The sequence below is a fragment of the Somniosus microcephalus genome, chromosome 4 (genome assembly GCF_052327205.1).
Source record: "Somniosus microcephalus isolate GS21.2 chromosome 4, FLI_Smic_1.0, whole genome shotgun sequence".
NCBI classification, from domain to species: Eukaryota; Metazoa; Chordata; class Chondrichthyes; order Squaliformes; family Somniosidae; genus Somniosus; species Somniosus microcephalus.
In genome coordinates, this window is record NC_140990.1 from 66,815,347 (window position 1) to 66,832,169 (window position 16,823).

At 48.7% G+C, this 16,823-nt stretch overlaps 1 protein-coding gene across 1 annotated transcript; it reads left to right on the forward strand.

Annotated features, from left to right (window-relative positions):
• Positions 1–1,174: 1,174 nt before the first annotated feature.
• Positions 1,175–14,608, forward strand: LOC147119112 (uncharacterized). The gene is made up of 2 exons (XM_085984858.1): positions 1,175–3,367; positions 10,847–14,608. Exons 1-2 carry the CDS (start codon positions 2,033–2,035, stop codon positions 11,303–11,305), a joined length of 1,794 nt encoding a protein of 597 aa, XP_085840984.1. The 5' UTR covers positions 1,175–2,032; the 3' UTR covers positions 11,306–14,608.
• Positions 14,609–16,823: the final 2,215 nt, after the last annotated feature.

A 16,823-nucleotide genomic window follows, 5' to 3' on the forward strand; every position in this document is an offset into this window, starting at 1 on the left:
GTAGACAGAAGGCTGGAAACTATAGACCGGTTAGCCTAACATCTGTGGTAGGTAAAATTTTGGAGTCCATTATTAAGGAGACAGTAACAGGACATTTGGATAATCATAATTTAATAGGACAAAGTCAGCATGGTTTTATGAAGGGGAAGTCATGTTTGACAAATTTGCTGGAGTTCTTTGAGGAAGTAACATAGAGGGTGGATAAAGGGGAACCAGTGGATGTAGTGTATTTAGACTTCCAAAAGGCATTTGACAAGGTGCCACACAAAAGATTATTGCTTAAGATAAAAAATCACGGGATTGGGGGTAATATTCTGGCATGGATAGAGGATTGGCTATCTAACAGAAGGCAGAGAGTTGGGATAAATGGTTCATTCTCAGACTGGCAATCAGTAACTAGTGGTGTTCCGCAGGGGTCAGTGCTGGGTCCCCAACTCTTTACAATCTATATTAACGATTTGGAGGAGGGGACCGAGTGTAACATATCAAAGTTTGCAGATGATACTAAGATGGGAGGGAAAGTAGTGAGTGAGGAGGACATAAAAAACCTGCAAGGGGACATAGACAGGCTAAGTAAGTGGGCAGAGATTTGGCAGATGGAATACAATACTGGAAAGTGTGAGGTTATGCACTTTGGCAGGAAAAATCAAAGAGCAAGTTATTATCTTAATGGCAAGAAACTGGAAAGTACGGAAGTACAAAGGGATCTGGGGGTCCTGGTGCACGAAACTCAAAAGGTTAATATGCAGGTGCAGCAAGTGATTAGGAAGGCCAATGGAATGTTGGCTTTCATTGCGAGGGGGATAGAATATAAAAATAGGGAGGTATTGCTTCAGTTGTACAAGGTATTGGTGAGACCGCACCTGGAATACTGCGTACAGTTTTGGTGCCCATACTTAAGAAAGGACATACTTGCTCTCGAGTCAGTACAAAGAAGGTTCACTCGGTTAATCCTGGGGATGAGGGGATGGACATATGAGGAGAGGTTGAGTAGATTGGGACTCTACTCATTGGAGTTCAGAAGAATGAGAGGCGATCTTATTGAAACATAAGATTGTGAAGGGGTTGGATCGGGTGGATGCGGGGAGGATGTTCCCGATGATGGGTGAAACTAGAACTAGGGGGCATAGTCTTAGAATAAGGGGCTGCTCTTTCAAAACTGAGATGAGGAGGAACTACTTCACTCAGAGGGTGGTAGGTCCATGGAATATGCTGCCCCAAAAAGCTGTAGAAGCTACATCATTACATAAATTTAAAAAAGAAATAGACAGTTTCCTAGAAGTAAAGGGAATTAAGGGTTACGGGGAGCGGGCAGGAATTTGGACGTGAGTCTAGGTTCGGATCGGTCATGGCCCTGTGGGTAGCGGAGCGGGCCCAGGGGCCGTGTAGCCTGATCCTGCTCCTATTTCGTGTGTCTAATTCTGTTAGATTGAGGAGATGGTTCTGTGATAGTGGATTGGCGGTTAGGATCAGATCAGCCATGATCTTATTGAATGGCGGAGCAGGCTCGAGGGGCCGATTGGCCTACTCCTGCTCCTATTTCTTATGTTCTTATGTAAACACCGACTTGCCCCCACCTGAGCCGTGCACACGTACCAGATGTTGCGGCTCTGCACGCGTGCCCGGTGTTCCAATCGCGGGGTTTTGTGCGCTGAGCAGGCACGTTGTGGACCGATCGGGACGGGCGATTGTGGAGCAGGAGGGAGAGCGCGGGGGCCAAGAGCACATGCGCGGGACTCAGATTCAACAGAGCACTTTCTGCAGCGCCGGGGCTTGTGGGTATTACAGCCGCCATTACTATTGATCCTTTCAACCAACCTGTGCAGCAGCTGGAGCCTGAAAATCAGCTTCACTGCCCCTGGGTTCAGAAAGGGGAAAATTACACAACAGTTTGCCTCTGATCCTTTTCTGATCTCAATTTACAGGGTTATAGAAGTGGAGCAGTTACAGGCGGGAAGCTCAGACCAAACATCACGTCAAGATCTGACAGTCGCTCGATTCATCCGGACCTGAATATCATCGGTTTTTGCATATGGAAGGAGAAAGCAGCGATCGCAGCGATGACAAACTGCACACGTGTTCGGTGTGTGGATGCGGATTCAGCCGATCGCCTGACCTGGTGAGACACGTGCACCGTCACACCGGGGAGAAACCGGGTAAAGGTGGGGATGGCGGGAAGGGATTCAGTTCCCCGTCTGCAATAGAAGTTCAACGACGCAGTCACACCAGGGACAGTCCGTTCACCTGCTCCGTGTGTGGAAAAGGATTTGTTCGTTCATCCCACCTGCAAACACACCAACTTGTTCACACTGACGAGAGACCATTTCAGTGTTCTGACTGTGGGAAGAGCTTTAAAAGCCCCCAGTATCTGAAGCAACACCAGCGAGCTCTCACTGATGAGAGGCCGTTTAACTGTTCTGACTGTGGGAAGAGCTTTAAAAGCCCCGGGGATCTGAAGGGACACCAGCGAGTTCACACTGATGAGAGACCATTCCAATGTTCTGAGTGTGGGAAGAGCTTTAAAAGCCCCGGGGATCTGAAGGGACACCAGCTTCTTCACACTGATGAGAGACCATTTCAGTGTTCTGACTGTGGGAAGAGCTTTAAAAGCTCCAGGGATCTGAAGCAACACCAGCGAGCTCACACTGATGAGAGGCTGTTTAACTGTTCTGACTGTGGGACGAGCTTTAAAAGCCTCGGGCATCTGAAGCGACACCAGCTTGTTCACACTGATGAGAGACCATTTCAGTGTCCTAACTGTGGGAAGAGCTTTAAAAGCTCCGGAGAACTGAAGGGACACCAGCTTGTTCACACTGATGAGAGACCATTTCAGTGTCCTAACTGTGGGAAGAGCTTTAAAAGCCCCCGGGATCTGAAGGAACACCAGCGAGCTCACACTGATGAGAGACCGTTCAACTGTCCTGACTGTGGGAAGAGCTTTAAAAGCCTCGGGCAGCTGAAGGAACACCAGCTTGTTCACACTGATGAGAGACCATTTCAGTGTCCTAACTGTGGGAAGAGCTTTAAAAGCCCCCAGGATCTGAAGCGACACCAGCTTGTTCACACTGATGAGAGACCATTTCAGTGTTCTGACTGTGGGAAGAGCTTTAAAAGCCCCAGGAAACTGAAGCAGCACCAGCGAGCTCACACCGATGAGAGGCTGTTTAACTGTTCTGACTGTGGGACGAGCTTTAAAAGCTCCGGGGATCTAAAGCAACACCAGCTTGTTCACACTGGGGAGAGACCATTTCAGTGTCCTAACTGTGGGAAGAGCTTTAAAAGCCCCCAGGATCTGAAGCGACACCAGCTTGTTCACACTGATGAGAGACCATTTCAGTGTTCTGACTGTGGTAGGAGCTTTAAAAGCGCCCAGTATCTGAAGGGACACCAGCTTGTTCACACTGATCATCGAATCTAACAGCACAGAAGGAGGTGATTCGGCCCATCGTGTCTGTGCCGGCTCTTTGAAAGAGCTGTCCAATTTAGTCCAAAACCCCAGCTTTATTCCCAGAACTCTGCAAACTAGTCCTCTTCAAGGACATGACCAATTACTATTTGAAAGTTCCTGTGGAACCTGATTCCAGCATCCTTTCTGATGGTGCGTTCCAGATCTTAACAACCCTCTGTGTGAAAACAATTCTCCTCATTCCCCTCTAGTTCTTTTAGCAACTATTTTAAATCTGTGACCTTTGGTTACCGACCCACTTGCCAGAGTGAACAGTTTCTCCCTACTTGCTCGTTCAAAACCCCCTCAACATTTTGACCACCTCTATTAGGTCACCTCTTAACCTTCTCTGCTCTAAGGGGAACAATCCCAGCTTCTCCAATCTCGCCATATAACTGAAGTCCCTCATCCCTGGTACCATCCTGGTCAACCTCCTCTGCACCCTCTCCAAGGCCTTGACATCCTTCCTAAAGTGTGGTGCCCAGAACTGTACACAAGACTCCAGCTGAGGCCAAAACCCTGCAGCTGTACAAAACCCTGGTTAGACCACACCTGGAGTACTGTGAGCAGTTCTGGGCACCACACCTTAGGAAGGATATATTGGCCTTGGAGGGAGTGCAGCGTAGGTTTACCAGAATGATACCCGGACTCCAAGGGTTAAGTTACGGGGAGAGATTACACAAATTAGGGTTGTATTCCCTGGAATTTAGAAGGTTAAAGTGTGATCTGATCGAAGTTTTCAGGATATTAAGGGGAACAGATAGGGTAGATAGAGAGAAACAATTTCTGCTGGTTGGGGATTCTAGGACTGGGGACATAGTCTAAAAATTAGAGCCAGACCTTTCAGGAGTGAAATTAGGAAACACTTCTACACACAAAGGGTGGTAGAAGTTTGGAACTCTCTTCCGCAAACGGCAATTGATGCGAGATCAATTGTTAATTTTAAATCTGAGATTGATAGGCTTTTGTTACCCAAAGGTATTAAGGGATATGGGCCAAAGGCGGGTGTATGGAGTTAGGTCACAGATCAGCCATGATCTCATTGAATGGCGGAACAGGCTCGAGGGGCTGAATGGCCTCCTCCTGTCCTATGTTCCTAACTAGTGATTTGTAAAGGTTTAGTGTAACTTCCTTGTTTTTGTATTCAATGGCCCTATTTACAAAGCCAAGTATTCCATACGCTTTCTGAACCGCCTCACCAACTTGCCGCGGCACTTTCAAAGATTTGTGAATATGGACCCCCAGGTCCCTCTGCTCTTGCACCCCCTCAAAATAGTCCCATTTAGATTATACGGCCTCTCCCTGTTGTTTCTCCCAAAGTGCATCACTTCACACTTATCCTCATTTAATTTCATCTGCCTTGTGTCTGCTCATTTCACAGTCTGTCTCTGTCCTCCTGAAGTCTGCTACGACTGTGCTCACTATTTACTACGTTGCCAAGTTTTGTATCATCTGTAAACATCAAACTTGTACACCTATACCCAAGTCCAGGTCAGTTATATATAACAAGAAAAGCAATGGTCCTAATCCCGACCCCTGGGGGAACCCACTGCATACTTCCCTCCAGTCAGAAAAACATCCCTCAGCACTGCTCACTGCCTCCTCTCCCTTAGCCAATTATATACCCAAATTACCATCAGCCCTTTAATTCCCTGTGCTTCTATTTTCCGAGTAAGTCTCTTATGTGGTACTTTATCAAATGCCTTTAGAAAGTCCATATATATAACATCTACTGCACTACCTTCATCAACCCTCTGTTACTTCATCAAAGAACTCAATCAGGTTAGTCAGACACGATTTACCTTTAACAAATCCATACTGGCTGCCCCTTATTAACCCATGCTTCTCCAAGTGAGAATTAATTTTGTCCTTGACAATGGTCTCTAGTCATTCACCCGCCACTGACATTAGATTGATTGGCCTGTAGTTACCAGGTTTATCCCTCTCCCCTTTTTTAAACAGGGGTGTAACATTTGCAATCCTCCAGTCTTCTGGCACCACTCCCATATATCTGAGGGAGATTGAAAGATTGTGGTCCGAGCTTCTGCTATCTCCACCCTAGCTTCCCTCAGCAATCTAGGATGCATCACATCTGGACTGGGTAACTTGTTAACTTCTTTTGTGGAAACAGATGCTAAGTATTCATTCAGTACCTCAGCCACGCCCTCTGCCTCCGTATGATGAGCTCCTATTTGGTCCCTAATTGGCCCCACCATTCCTTTAACTATCCTTTTACTTTTCATATATTTATAGAAGATTTTTGGGTTCTCTTTTATGTTACCCGCTAATCTTTTCTCATATTGTCTCTTTGCCCTTCTTATATCCTGTTTCATTTTCCCCCGCACTTTCTGTATTCTGCCTGGTTTTTGACTGTATTCTGTATCTGACATTTGTCGTAAACCTCCTTTCTCTGTTTTATTCTAACCTCTATATCCTTTCTCATCGGGAGTTCTAGCTTTGGACGCCCCATCTTTCGTCCTTATGGGAAAATGTTTGGTTTGTACCCGAACTATCTCAGCCTTGAAGGCCTGCTATTGGTCATTCACTGTTTTCCTGGACAATCTTTGTTTCCAGTCCACCTGTGCTCGATCCCTTCTCAAATATCTGAAATTGGCTCTCTTCCAGCTGGGTATTTTCACCGTTGATTTTTCTTTGTCCCTTTCTATAACTACTTTAAACCTAATGATATTGTGATCACTGTTAACCAGGTCCCTCCTGCCCCAGAACCGATGAGAGACCCTTTAAATGTTCTGACTGTGCAAAGAGGTTTCAGAGGTCATCCAACCTGCTGAGTCACCAGCGAGTTCACACAGATCTTCAAAGAAACGAAGATGTTTTAGAAAGACTGGTGACACTAAAAGTTCGCAGCCATCTCAGAGTAGTGTCCCTTTAATTACAATCTCGCGGAACAAGAATCACTGTCCCTTTAACTACCACAAATCCCTGTGTGGAGGAGAGGGAGAGATACAGTCTGTCCCAGTAACTGTCGCAGAACAGAATTGTTTTCAAATCCCTCCGTGGCCTCGCCCCTCCCTATCTCTGTAATCTCTTCCAGCCTGTACAACCCCCCGAGATATCTGCGCTTCTCTAATTCCGGCCTCTTGAGCATCCCCTGATTTTAATCACTCTACCATTGGTGGCCGTGCCTTCAGTTGCCTGGGCCCTAAGCTCTGGAATTCCTTCCCTAAACTTCTCCATCTCTCTGCCTCTCTCTCCTTCTTTAAGATGCTCCTTAAAACCGACCTCTTTGACCAAGCTTTTGGTCATCTGCCCGAATATCTCCTTATGTGGCTCGGTGTCAATTTTTGTTTTATAACGCTCCTGTGAAGAGCCTTGGGACGTTTTACTACATTAAAGGCGCTTTATAAATACAAGTGGTTGTTGTTTCCTGAAACTAATAATAAATTCCCCAGCGGGAAAGAAACTTGTACTTTTACTCCCAAATATTAAAAAGTTTGTTCCACAGAAGCACGGGGTTTATCTGCTTTTATTCATGAATTTAAAAAGTCTCTATTAACACCTGAGCCAGTGTGTTGTGGGACAAAGAGCCTTGTGTCCAATAAGGGGAATAAAGGCCCACAGCCTCCCCTGGCCCCGGGCCCTGAACAAGGGACTGGAGAAACTCGCTGCCCTGCGGATCAGACAATCAGCCGGCGCTAGTCCCGCCCCTCGGGCTCCCCGATTGGTTGGAGGACCCGCCGCCGGCTCGCTCCTCCAGCCCCGCCCCGTTCGCTCCCTATTGGTGGGAAGCTACCGTCAATCAGGGTGCTGCGGCCGCCATTAGTCAGAGGCTGTCGGGAAGAGTTTTATTGCAGGCTGACGGAAGTCGGTTCCTGGCCGCCTGTGTAGGTCTTTTTGTTGCTTCAGTTTGAGCTGGAGTGGAGATGGAGGAGAAGCTGCTGGGTTTAACCCCCAGTACTTCTGAGCCCAGGAGGACCCAACAATTTCCAGTGTGGGACTGTCAAGGGGAGGTGGATTCTGGGGTAGATTAGGTTGTTAAACAGACACTGTCCCTACAATGTAAAAGAGTATTGTTTTAAGAACAAGTATTTCTGTAAAGGCTTTTAATCTATTTTACATATGCAGATTTTTTTATTCATTCTAGAGATGTGGGTGTCGCTGGATGGCCCAGCATTTATTACCCATCCCTAGTTGCCCTTGAGAAGGTGGTGGTGGGCCGCCTTCTTTAAACACTGCAGTCCGTGTGGTGAAGGTGCTCCCACAGTGCTGTTAGGGACGGAGTTCCAGGATTTTGACCCAGTGACAATGAAGGAATGACAATATATGTATATTTCTAAGTCAGGATGGTGTGTGACTTGCAGATGATGTTGTTCCCATGGAACTGCTACTCTTTTCCTTCTAGGCGGTAGAAGTCGTGGGACGGGTCGGGTGGCAGGTTCCCTTCCATAAGAACACAAGAATTAGGAGCAGGAGTAGGCCATACGGCCCCTCGAGCCTGCTCCGCCATTCAATAAAGTCATGGCTGATCTTCGACCTCAGCTTGAATTTCCCGCCCGATCCCCATATCCCTGAGGGACATTCAAATCAAATCAAATCAACTTTATTGTCATTGTTAGTGCACAAGTGCAGTACAAAGAAATGTAGGCTTGCGGCTCCCGAGAGTGTACATTTGGATTAAGACATTTAAACATTCAACATACATTTGGCTTGTAGTATATTAACATAAACATAACCGTAATAAAGTGCATTGGCAGATGTGCAGGCTTTAGAGTTTATTTGTGGAGTTCAGTAGGATGACAGCCCTGGGAAAGAAGCTGTTCCTAAATCTGGTCGTACGGGTGCGAATGCATCTGTAGCGTCTCCCAGATGGCAGGAGGGCGAACAAACTGTGGCTGGGGTGGGTAGGGTCTTTGATGATGGACCGTGACCTCCGTAGACAGCGTTTCTGGTATATGTGCTCTATGGTCGGTAGCCGGGTGCCGGTAATGCGTTGGGCAGTTTTGACTACCCGCTGCAGGGCTTTCCGGTCATAGTAGCTACAGCTGCCATACCATACTGTGATACAGTTTGTCAGGATGCTCTCTATAGTGCAGCGGTAAAAGTTAGAGAGGATCAGGGGTGACAGATTACATCCCTTCAGCCTCCTTAGGAAATATAGGCGCTGCTGGGCCTTCTTCACCAGAGAGGAGGTATTGAGGGACCAGGAGAGGTCTTCCGTGATGTGGACTCCGAGGAACTTAAAGCTGTCCACCCTTTCCACCACAGCCCCATTGATGTGGATGGGGGTATGACTTCCGCCTTTCGACTTCCTGAAGTCCACAATGATTTCTTTGGTTTTCTTGATGTTAAGGGCCAGGTTGTTATCGGCGCACCACTTCACGAGATTCTGGACCTCCTCCCTGTAGGCTGACTCATCGTTGTTGGTGATCTGGCCTACTACTGTGGTGTCATCCGCAAACTTGATGATGGTGTTGGAACCATTAACAGCCACACAGTCGTGGGTGAAGAGGGAGTAGAGGAGGGGGCTCAGCACACATCCTTGTGGGGCCCCCTTGTTCAGGGTCGGGGGGGGAGGTGTGGTTACCTAATTTGACAGACTGGGGTCTGTTTGTTACGAAGTCCAGGGTCCAGTTGCAGAGGGAAGTGTTCAGGCCAAGAGTTTGGAGTTTGGTGGCCAGCTTGTTGGGGACGATAGTGTTGAATGCTGAGCTGTAGTCTATGAACAGCATTCTGATGTAGGTCTCCTTCCCATCTAGGTGATTCAGTGCCGAGTGTAGAGCAGTTGTGATTGCATCCTCCGTTGATCTGTTTGCACGATAGGCAAACTGGTGTTGGTCAAGAGAGGCAGGAACACTGGCTTTGATGTGGGCTAAGACCAGTCTCTCGAAACACTTCATTATGATGGGTGTGAGTGCGACAGTTCGATAGTCGTTTAAGCACGTCACAGCCGTTTGCTTTGGCACAGGAATAATGGTAGCGGTCTTGAAGTTTGTAGGGACTACTGCCTGGGCCAATGACAGATTGAAGATGGCGGTGAAGACATCAGCCAGCTGATCGGCACATTCCTTGAGTACCCGTCCCGGGATGCTATCCGGTCCAGCAGCCTTTCATGTGTTCACTCCGCGTAGAACACCTCTTACGTCGGAGGTCAACAGAGTGAGCACCTGATCTTCCGGGGGTGGCAAGGCTTTGGTAGCCGGCTCCCTGTCGAAGCGAGCGTAGAAGTTGTTAAGCTCCTCCGGGAGGGAGGCATCGCTAACCGGGGGGCTGGTGTTTTTGCCCTTGTAGTCAGTGATGGACTGGATGCCTTGCCACATGCGCCGGGGGTCCGAGTTGTTGCGGAAGTGACCCTCTATCCGCAGTGTCTGTTTCCTTTTGGCAGTCCTGATACCCTTTTTTAGGTTGGTCCTAGCTGCACTGTAAGCCGCCGCATCACCAGTTGGGATTTTACGACAATCCAGCAGCTTTCATCGTTACTTTTTTCTAGTAACGGCCACACAAATTCCCAGATTCATTGAGCTCAGTTTCACAACCTGTCTTTGTGTTTTTGTGGGTTCTCTCTCATACTCCCTTTTTCTTGTTTTATATTCATTTTACAGGGTATTCGAAGGGCAGGATTTGTAGACAGGATATTTAACTCAAACATCACATCAAGATCTGACAGAGTCACTCAATTAATCAGGATCTGAATATCATCAAACATAACATGGAAGCAAAAAGCACCGTTCACAGCAGGGAGAAACCGTACACGTGTTCTGTGCGTGGACGAGGATTCAGTCGATCCTCTGGCCTGGCGAAACACAAGCGCAGTCACACCGGGGAGAAACCATGGAAATGGGGGGACTGTGGGAAAGGATTCAGTTACCCATCTGAGCTGGAAATTCATCGGCGCAGTCACACTGGTGAGAGGCCGTTCACCTGCTCTGTGTGTGGGAAGGGATTCACTCAGTCATCTGACCTGCTGACACACCAGCGAATTCACACTGGGGAGAGGCCGTTCACCTGCTCCGTGTGTGGGAAGGGACTCACTCAGTCATCCCAGCTACTGAGACACCAACTTGTTCACACAAACATGAGACCTTTTAAATGTTCTGACTGTGAAAAAAGCTTTAAAAGCAAAAGGGATCTGCTGACACACCAGCGAATTCATTCTGGGGAGAGGCCGTTCACCTGCTCCGTGTATGGGAAGGGATTCACAAATTCATCCCACCTACTGACACACCAGCAAGTTCACACCGGGGAGAGGCCATTCAACTGCAGGGATTCACTCAGAACTCCAGCCTGCTGACACACCAGCGAGTTCACACCAGGGAGAGGCTGTTCACCTGCTCAGTGTGTGGTAAGGGATTCACTCAGAACTGCAGTCTGCTGGCACACCAGCGAGTTCACTCTAGGGAGAAGTCGTTCACCTGCTCAGTGTGTGGGAAGGGATTCACTCAGAGCTCCAACCTGCTGAGTCACCAGCGCACTCACACTGGGGAGAGGCCGTTCACCTGTTCCGAGTGTGGGAAGGGATTCACTCAGAGCTCCAACCTGCTGAGACACCAGCGCACTCACACTGGGGAGAGGCCATTCACCTGTTCCGAGTGTGGGAAGGGATTCACTCGGTCATACAACCTGCTGACACACCAGCGAGTTCACACCGGGGAGAGGCTGTTCACCTGCTCAGTGTGTGATAAGGGATTCACTCAGAGCTCCATCCTGCTGCGACACCAGTGCACTCACACTGGGGAGAGGCCGTTCACCTGTTCCGAGTGTGGGAAGGGATTCACTCAGAGCTCCAACCTGCTGAGACACCAGTGCACTCACACTGGGGAGAGGCCAGTCACCTGCTCTGAGTGTGGGAAGGGATTCACTCGGTCATACAACCTGCTGAGACACCAGCAAGTTCACAAGTGACTGCAGGGGTTGGATTCTGCTGTTATTGCTGCTGTTAATCACATCCAGGACTGAACCCTGTTCATTCTAACAGTTAGGTTCACTCCTGCTGTTGAACTCCACCACTGACCCTGCTGAAGGTTGTAGGCTCAGGGAGTGGGGCCTCCAGGAGTGGACTGTAAGAAAGCTGGGTTTCAGTATCCTGACAAATATATGGCGACGAACAAGAGGAATCCTTACTAAGGAAATGACTGGGGTTTCACCGGCCAGCGTAGGTCTAGGGGTGAATGATGCCTGACTCCCTGAACTGCCTTACATTGAACCCAGTTGAGATCAAGATGAATTCAGTTTACAGGAGAATAGAGAGAAATATCACCCACAGTTGAGGGAGACAAAAGCAGCCATTAGAGAAGCTCAGAGATCTTTGGAAAAGAAGATGGTGCTCAATTGTGGTAATAATGGCAAAATCTTTCCCAGCTCTGTCAGGAGGCAGAATCCCATTAAAGATTGTTTCGGGCAGGGGTGGGCAATGATTTGGGTTGGAGGGCCACTTAACAAGTTGTGGTGAGCTGTTGAGGGCCACACACCAATGTTGCCCCTAAGGTGCGCGGCTGCACGGTGGCGCAGCAATGGCGAGGCCCCACGCAGGCCGCTCACCAGCTCCTGCCGCGGGGAGAGAAACCGCGCAGCACATTTAAAGGGACCGCGCACGTTGGTGAGAGCAAAGTGTTCAATTGGTGAATCGGAAACAGTCCGACTCTTAGTGTTGAGCATCGCACCACTTCCACCCTCCCAATAATTTATCAACATAAATTCAGATAGTCCTCAGATACTATCTTAAATACACAGAATGTGGTGTACGATAGTAAAATCTGCCATTACTAAATGAATGAAATGAGTGATCGACCGATCGATGGATTATATGTTGGACTGAAAGTCCACGTGGCTGGTTGGCTGAGCGGCTCGAGTCTTTTGAAGCACAAGTAGCTCTTTGTGGACACTGTTTCTGCTTCAAAAAACTGAAGAACATCAGAAGTCATTAACGGAGACGGGCACAGCATGCCAGCTCAACAAATGGCACCAAAGAATGGTGGGATGTGGGTTTATGCCCATTCTCCCTCACACTGCAAATCCTTAATCTCCACTGGACTGTCGGGAAGAAAGAGGGGGGTCAACAGAAAGTGAGCGTGTCCCCACAAGGAAGTCCATTTGGAGGGTGAGACCCCACGGGTCACAGTAGAACGGCAGGGTCAGAGCAAGCTGCCCACCTGTTCCCTCAGCTGAGAATGCTTTGGTTGTGTGCAGGGACCTAAAGAGAAAAAAACACACAACAAAAAGTAAAAGGCAAAAGAAAACTTCAAAGGATTTGCTTAAAGTAAGAAAGTACTATATTTGTAAAATAACTGCAGGTAGTTCTTTAGCTAAACTCTTACTTAGTCAAACAATCATATTCCAATAAGTGATATTGCAGCTTGCTGTTGATGATAATTAGAGATGTACTTTGTAGATAAATAGTGTACGAGGTTAAAAAGCAGAAAGCTTCCTACTTGGGGATTCGTGTTGCTGCGGAACTGCTCAGGCTGTTTCCATAGTTATTTTATTGTCCTTTTGGCCATTTTTAGTAGTTGTCCTTCTAGTTCAGATATGCTGGGGGTAATTTGAACCTCCCCCACCTGACGGGATTGAATTTCCTGCCCGTTTTACACCTTCCCCGATTTTGCCCTCCAATGATTTCAGTCGAAAGTGAAATCGGGCGGGGTGTAAAACAAGCGGCCGATCTGATCGCATTAGTTTCCCGCCGGGTGCGTGAGGTTAAAATCACCCCCTGCTGTTTCCAAGCACAACCCAAGCAAATTTCTCCTGACAATAGTTTGGTTCTGATCCTTAATAATGTTCCAGCTACTCTTATCACCACAATTGCTTTAATTCTAACATTTGGCCTGTGATCTGACAGCAAAGCAGTGATCTCTTCACATGCAGTGAGCCAATGGGAACAAACTGGAGGTCCATTGTGCAGGAAGAAACCCAGACACGCGACGACCTTTTCTCTCATTTGAAGATGTGCATTGCTGAAGAGGATAAGACAGCTTGTAATGTGGAGGACAATCTAGTGTCAGGCAGTGTGCTTGGAGCTGTCCAAATATTTATCATCATCCAGTCTGGTCCTCCGCATTGAAAACTCTTGGAACATCTCGGATTTGTGAAACATTGAGGTTGATTTTATTGGAAATATCAAATTCAGTTCTGATTTGCAAACCTTTATTATCGCAATGCTCTTGCCATTGAGATGCATCAGTCAGCTGAATAAGGTAGATTTGATATTTTCAGTAAATACAGGGTTCAGTTTCATATTTCCAAATATGATTGGCTTCCCAAGTCCATTAAACACCACAGATCAGATCATTCAGTCAGGCTCATTGTCAAAGAAAGGCTCAATTGCAACTGGCACATGGGCAAGAATGGAATGTCGATCCTTCTCTTGCAGCTGATCGGGGATCTTGGATGTGTTTGACGTTGCTGAGGTTGCTGAGCTTAGACTTCTTGGGGCTGATTTTCATTCTGGGTGGACATCGGGCGAGCGGTGCGATGGTGCTGCCTGTCCAATGTCCTCGGCGAGAGGACCCAGCCATTTTAATGGCCGGGCCTCATCTGTGCAATATCCAGCTCCAACCGCTAAACCAGGGCTGACAGGGAGCTTGCAGATCGGAGGGCGGGGGGTGGGTGAAACTGGAAATCTGTGGCTCCTCCATGGAACAGAGCCAGAAACATTGATGCAGAAAACGGCAGATTCCATTTCCCGCCTCTGTTTGTGGTTGTGACTCCCCTGCTGCCTCGGACACAATGACCCGCCCCCTGACGTTACGTGGGCTGGGTCGCGTCCTGCAAACCTGCTTGAGTTTTTTGAAGAAATTTAACCCCTTTAGCACCGATATCATTCCGGTGAATCTGCGCCGCGACCCCTCTCCAAGGCCAATATATCTTTCCTGAGGTGCGGTGCCCAGATCTGAACGCAATACTCCAGATGGGTTCCAACCAGGTCTCTGTACATCTCCCACCTGCTGAGATACCAGCGAGTTCACACTGGGGAGAGGCCGTTCATCTGCTCCGTGTGTGGGAAGAGATTCACTCAGTAATCCACCCTGCCGAGACACCAGCGAGTTCACAAGTGACTGCAGGGGTTCGATTCTGCTGTTGATCACATCCAGGACTGAGCCATGTTCATTCTGACAGTTGGGGTTTGTTCTGCTGATGTTAGTAACCCCTCTAATTGGGCTGGAGTTTAATATTGTGGAAATAAGTCAAATAAATCTGCTTTGTTTCAAACACACTTTGTATCGAGTCCTTGGCGTCTCTAAGATAAGAGGAGGCTAATTGATGGTCCGTTACTGACTGTTCCATTTTGGGGCCTTTTCTCCTTTGTTAAAGAAGGACTTGTATTCATACAGCACCTTTCACAACTTCAGGACATCCCAAAGCGCTTTACAGCCAATGAAGTACTTTTGAAAAGCAGTCACTGTTGTAACATAGGAAATGCAGCAGCCAATTTGCGCACAGCAAGGTCCCACAAACAGCAATGTGATAATGACCAGATGATCTGTTTTAGTGATGTTGGTTCAGGGAGAAACGTTGGCCAGGACTCCAGGGAGAACTCCTGCTCTTCGAAATAACATCATGGGATCTTTTATGTCCACTTGAGAGGGCAGATGGGGCCTCGCTTGAACATCTCGTCCGAAGACGGCACCTCTGTCAGTGCCGCACTCCCTCAGTACTGCATTGGAGTGTCAGCCTAGATTGTGATCTCAAGTCTCTGGAGGTGGACTTGATCCCACAACCTCCTGACTCAGAGACGAGAGAGAGAGAGAGAGTGCTCCCACTGAGCCACAACTAACACCCGATCATGACTCTAGATTATTTCAGTTCTCAAATGGTCAGTTACTCTCATGGACAAGTCCCAGCTCCCCATATCATCCAGGGTGCCTCCCCTAGCCTTGGTATCCAGGGGAGGTATCGGTAACACGCCCCTGCAGCTGTCCTGGGAGGGTTTGCTGGGACAGTGTAGAGGGAGCTTTACTCTGTATCTAATGCGTGCTGTACCTGCCCTGGGAGTGTTTGATGGGGCAGTGTAGAGGGAGATTTACTCTGTATCTAACCCGTGCTGTACCTGCCCTGGCAGTGTTTGATGGGACAGTTTTGAGGGAGCTTTACTCTGTATCTAACCCGTGCTGTACCTGCCCTGGGAGTGTTTGATGGGACAGTGTAGAGGGAGCTTTACTCTCTATCTAACCTGTGCTGTACATGCCCTGGCAGTGTTTGATGGGACTGTGCAGAGAGAGCTTTACTCTGTATCTAACCCGTGCTGTACCTGCCCTGGGAGTGTTTGATGGGACAGTGTAGGGGGAGCTTTACTCTGTATCTAACCCGTGCTGTACCTGTCCTGGGAGTGTTTGATAGGTCAGTGTAGAGGGAGATTTATTCTGTATCTAACCTGTGCTGTACCTGCCCTGGGAGTGTTTGATTGGGACAGTGTAGATCAGGGGTTCTCTGAGGCCCCTCCTGTGTTATAAAAATTCCCCGGACCCCCTGTAACACAAGTATTCATTGTCTGTAAAGCACTTTGGTACATCCTGCGATCACAGAAGTCTCTCTATAAATGCAAGTCTTTCCGTTTCAAATCACTGTACTTTATTTTTTTAAATAAATAGTTATTTGACGATTAAGTGCGGTAATAGTATGTTTTAAACTCCCTGCACCTTGATTCTCCAATACAAGAGGCCCAGTGACCTCACAAGCTGCCTTGTGGCCGCCTTCCTTCCAGCCCACGTGATCTGCTCACCTGAGCAAAGCCCAGCTCCCAGGCGGAGGCGGGGAGTGCACTGATTGGCCCTTTGTCGCCCCGCCCACCCCAGCACCCACCAATCGGAGAGTGAGCAGGGTGCAGTGGGCGGGACTGGCCTTTGATTGACAGTTTGAGCTCCCGCTCGCTGCGCTTTGAATTTCGCCCCAACAATGGACGGCGGTTGGAGGCGGGACTTGGGCCAAGCGGATTGGCTGCTGGCCTTTGATTGACGGTTGACGGGACCAATCCCCAGGGCCGCGGGCTGTCCTGCTCAGTGGCGCCGCCTGGTGTGAGGGCGAGCGGCGGCTGGAGCTGCGGGTCCCGCAAACTGCGCCTGCGCACTGCTCCTGTTCCAGTGGGAGAAGGTGTTCAACGGGCTGGGCTCCTGGGATTGGGAGTGGCCCCACCCTCCAATAAACCCCAGCCTGGATTTGTAGGGGGCAAGGGGGGAGATGGGGTCAACAGGCTGGATGGAGATGATGGGAATCTGGATCAACCCAATGGGCAGCGAGCGAGGGGCGGCTTCCACAGCCTTGGCCCCATCGCGCCCCACATCGCTTCCCCCGCGGCTGCTCAATGGGAACTGAGCCGGCGCCCGGTGTGAGGGCTGCTTGTGGGAGAAAGAATGAAAGAGGGAGAGAGTCATAACGGCACAGAAGGAGGCCATTTGGCCCATCGAGTCCGTGCCGGCTCTCTGTAGAG

Excerpts from the sequence above, each read along its gene's own strand:
- LOC147119112 (XM_085984858.1), top strand. The coding sequence starts at position 2,033 with ATGGAAGGAGAAAGCAGCGATCGCAGCGATGACAAACTGCACACGTGT. Across the intron at positions 3,368-10,846 it reads GTGGTAGGAGCTTTAAAAGC|AGCTCCAACCTGCTGAGTCA; the intron begins GCCCAGTATCTG and ends GGATTCACTCAG.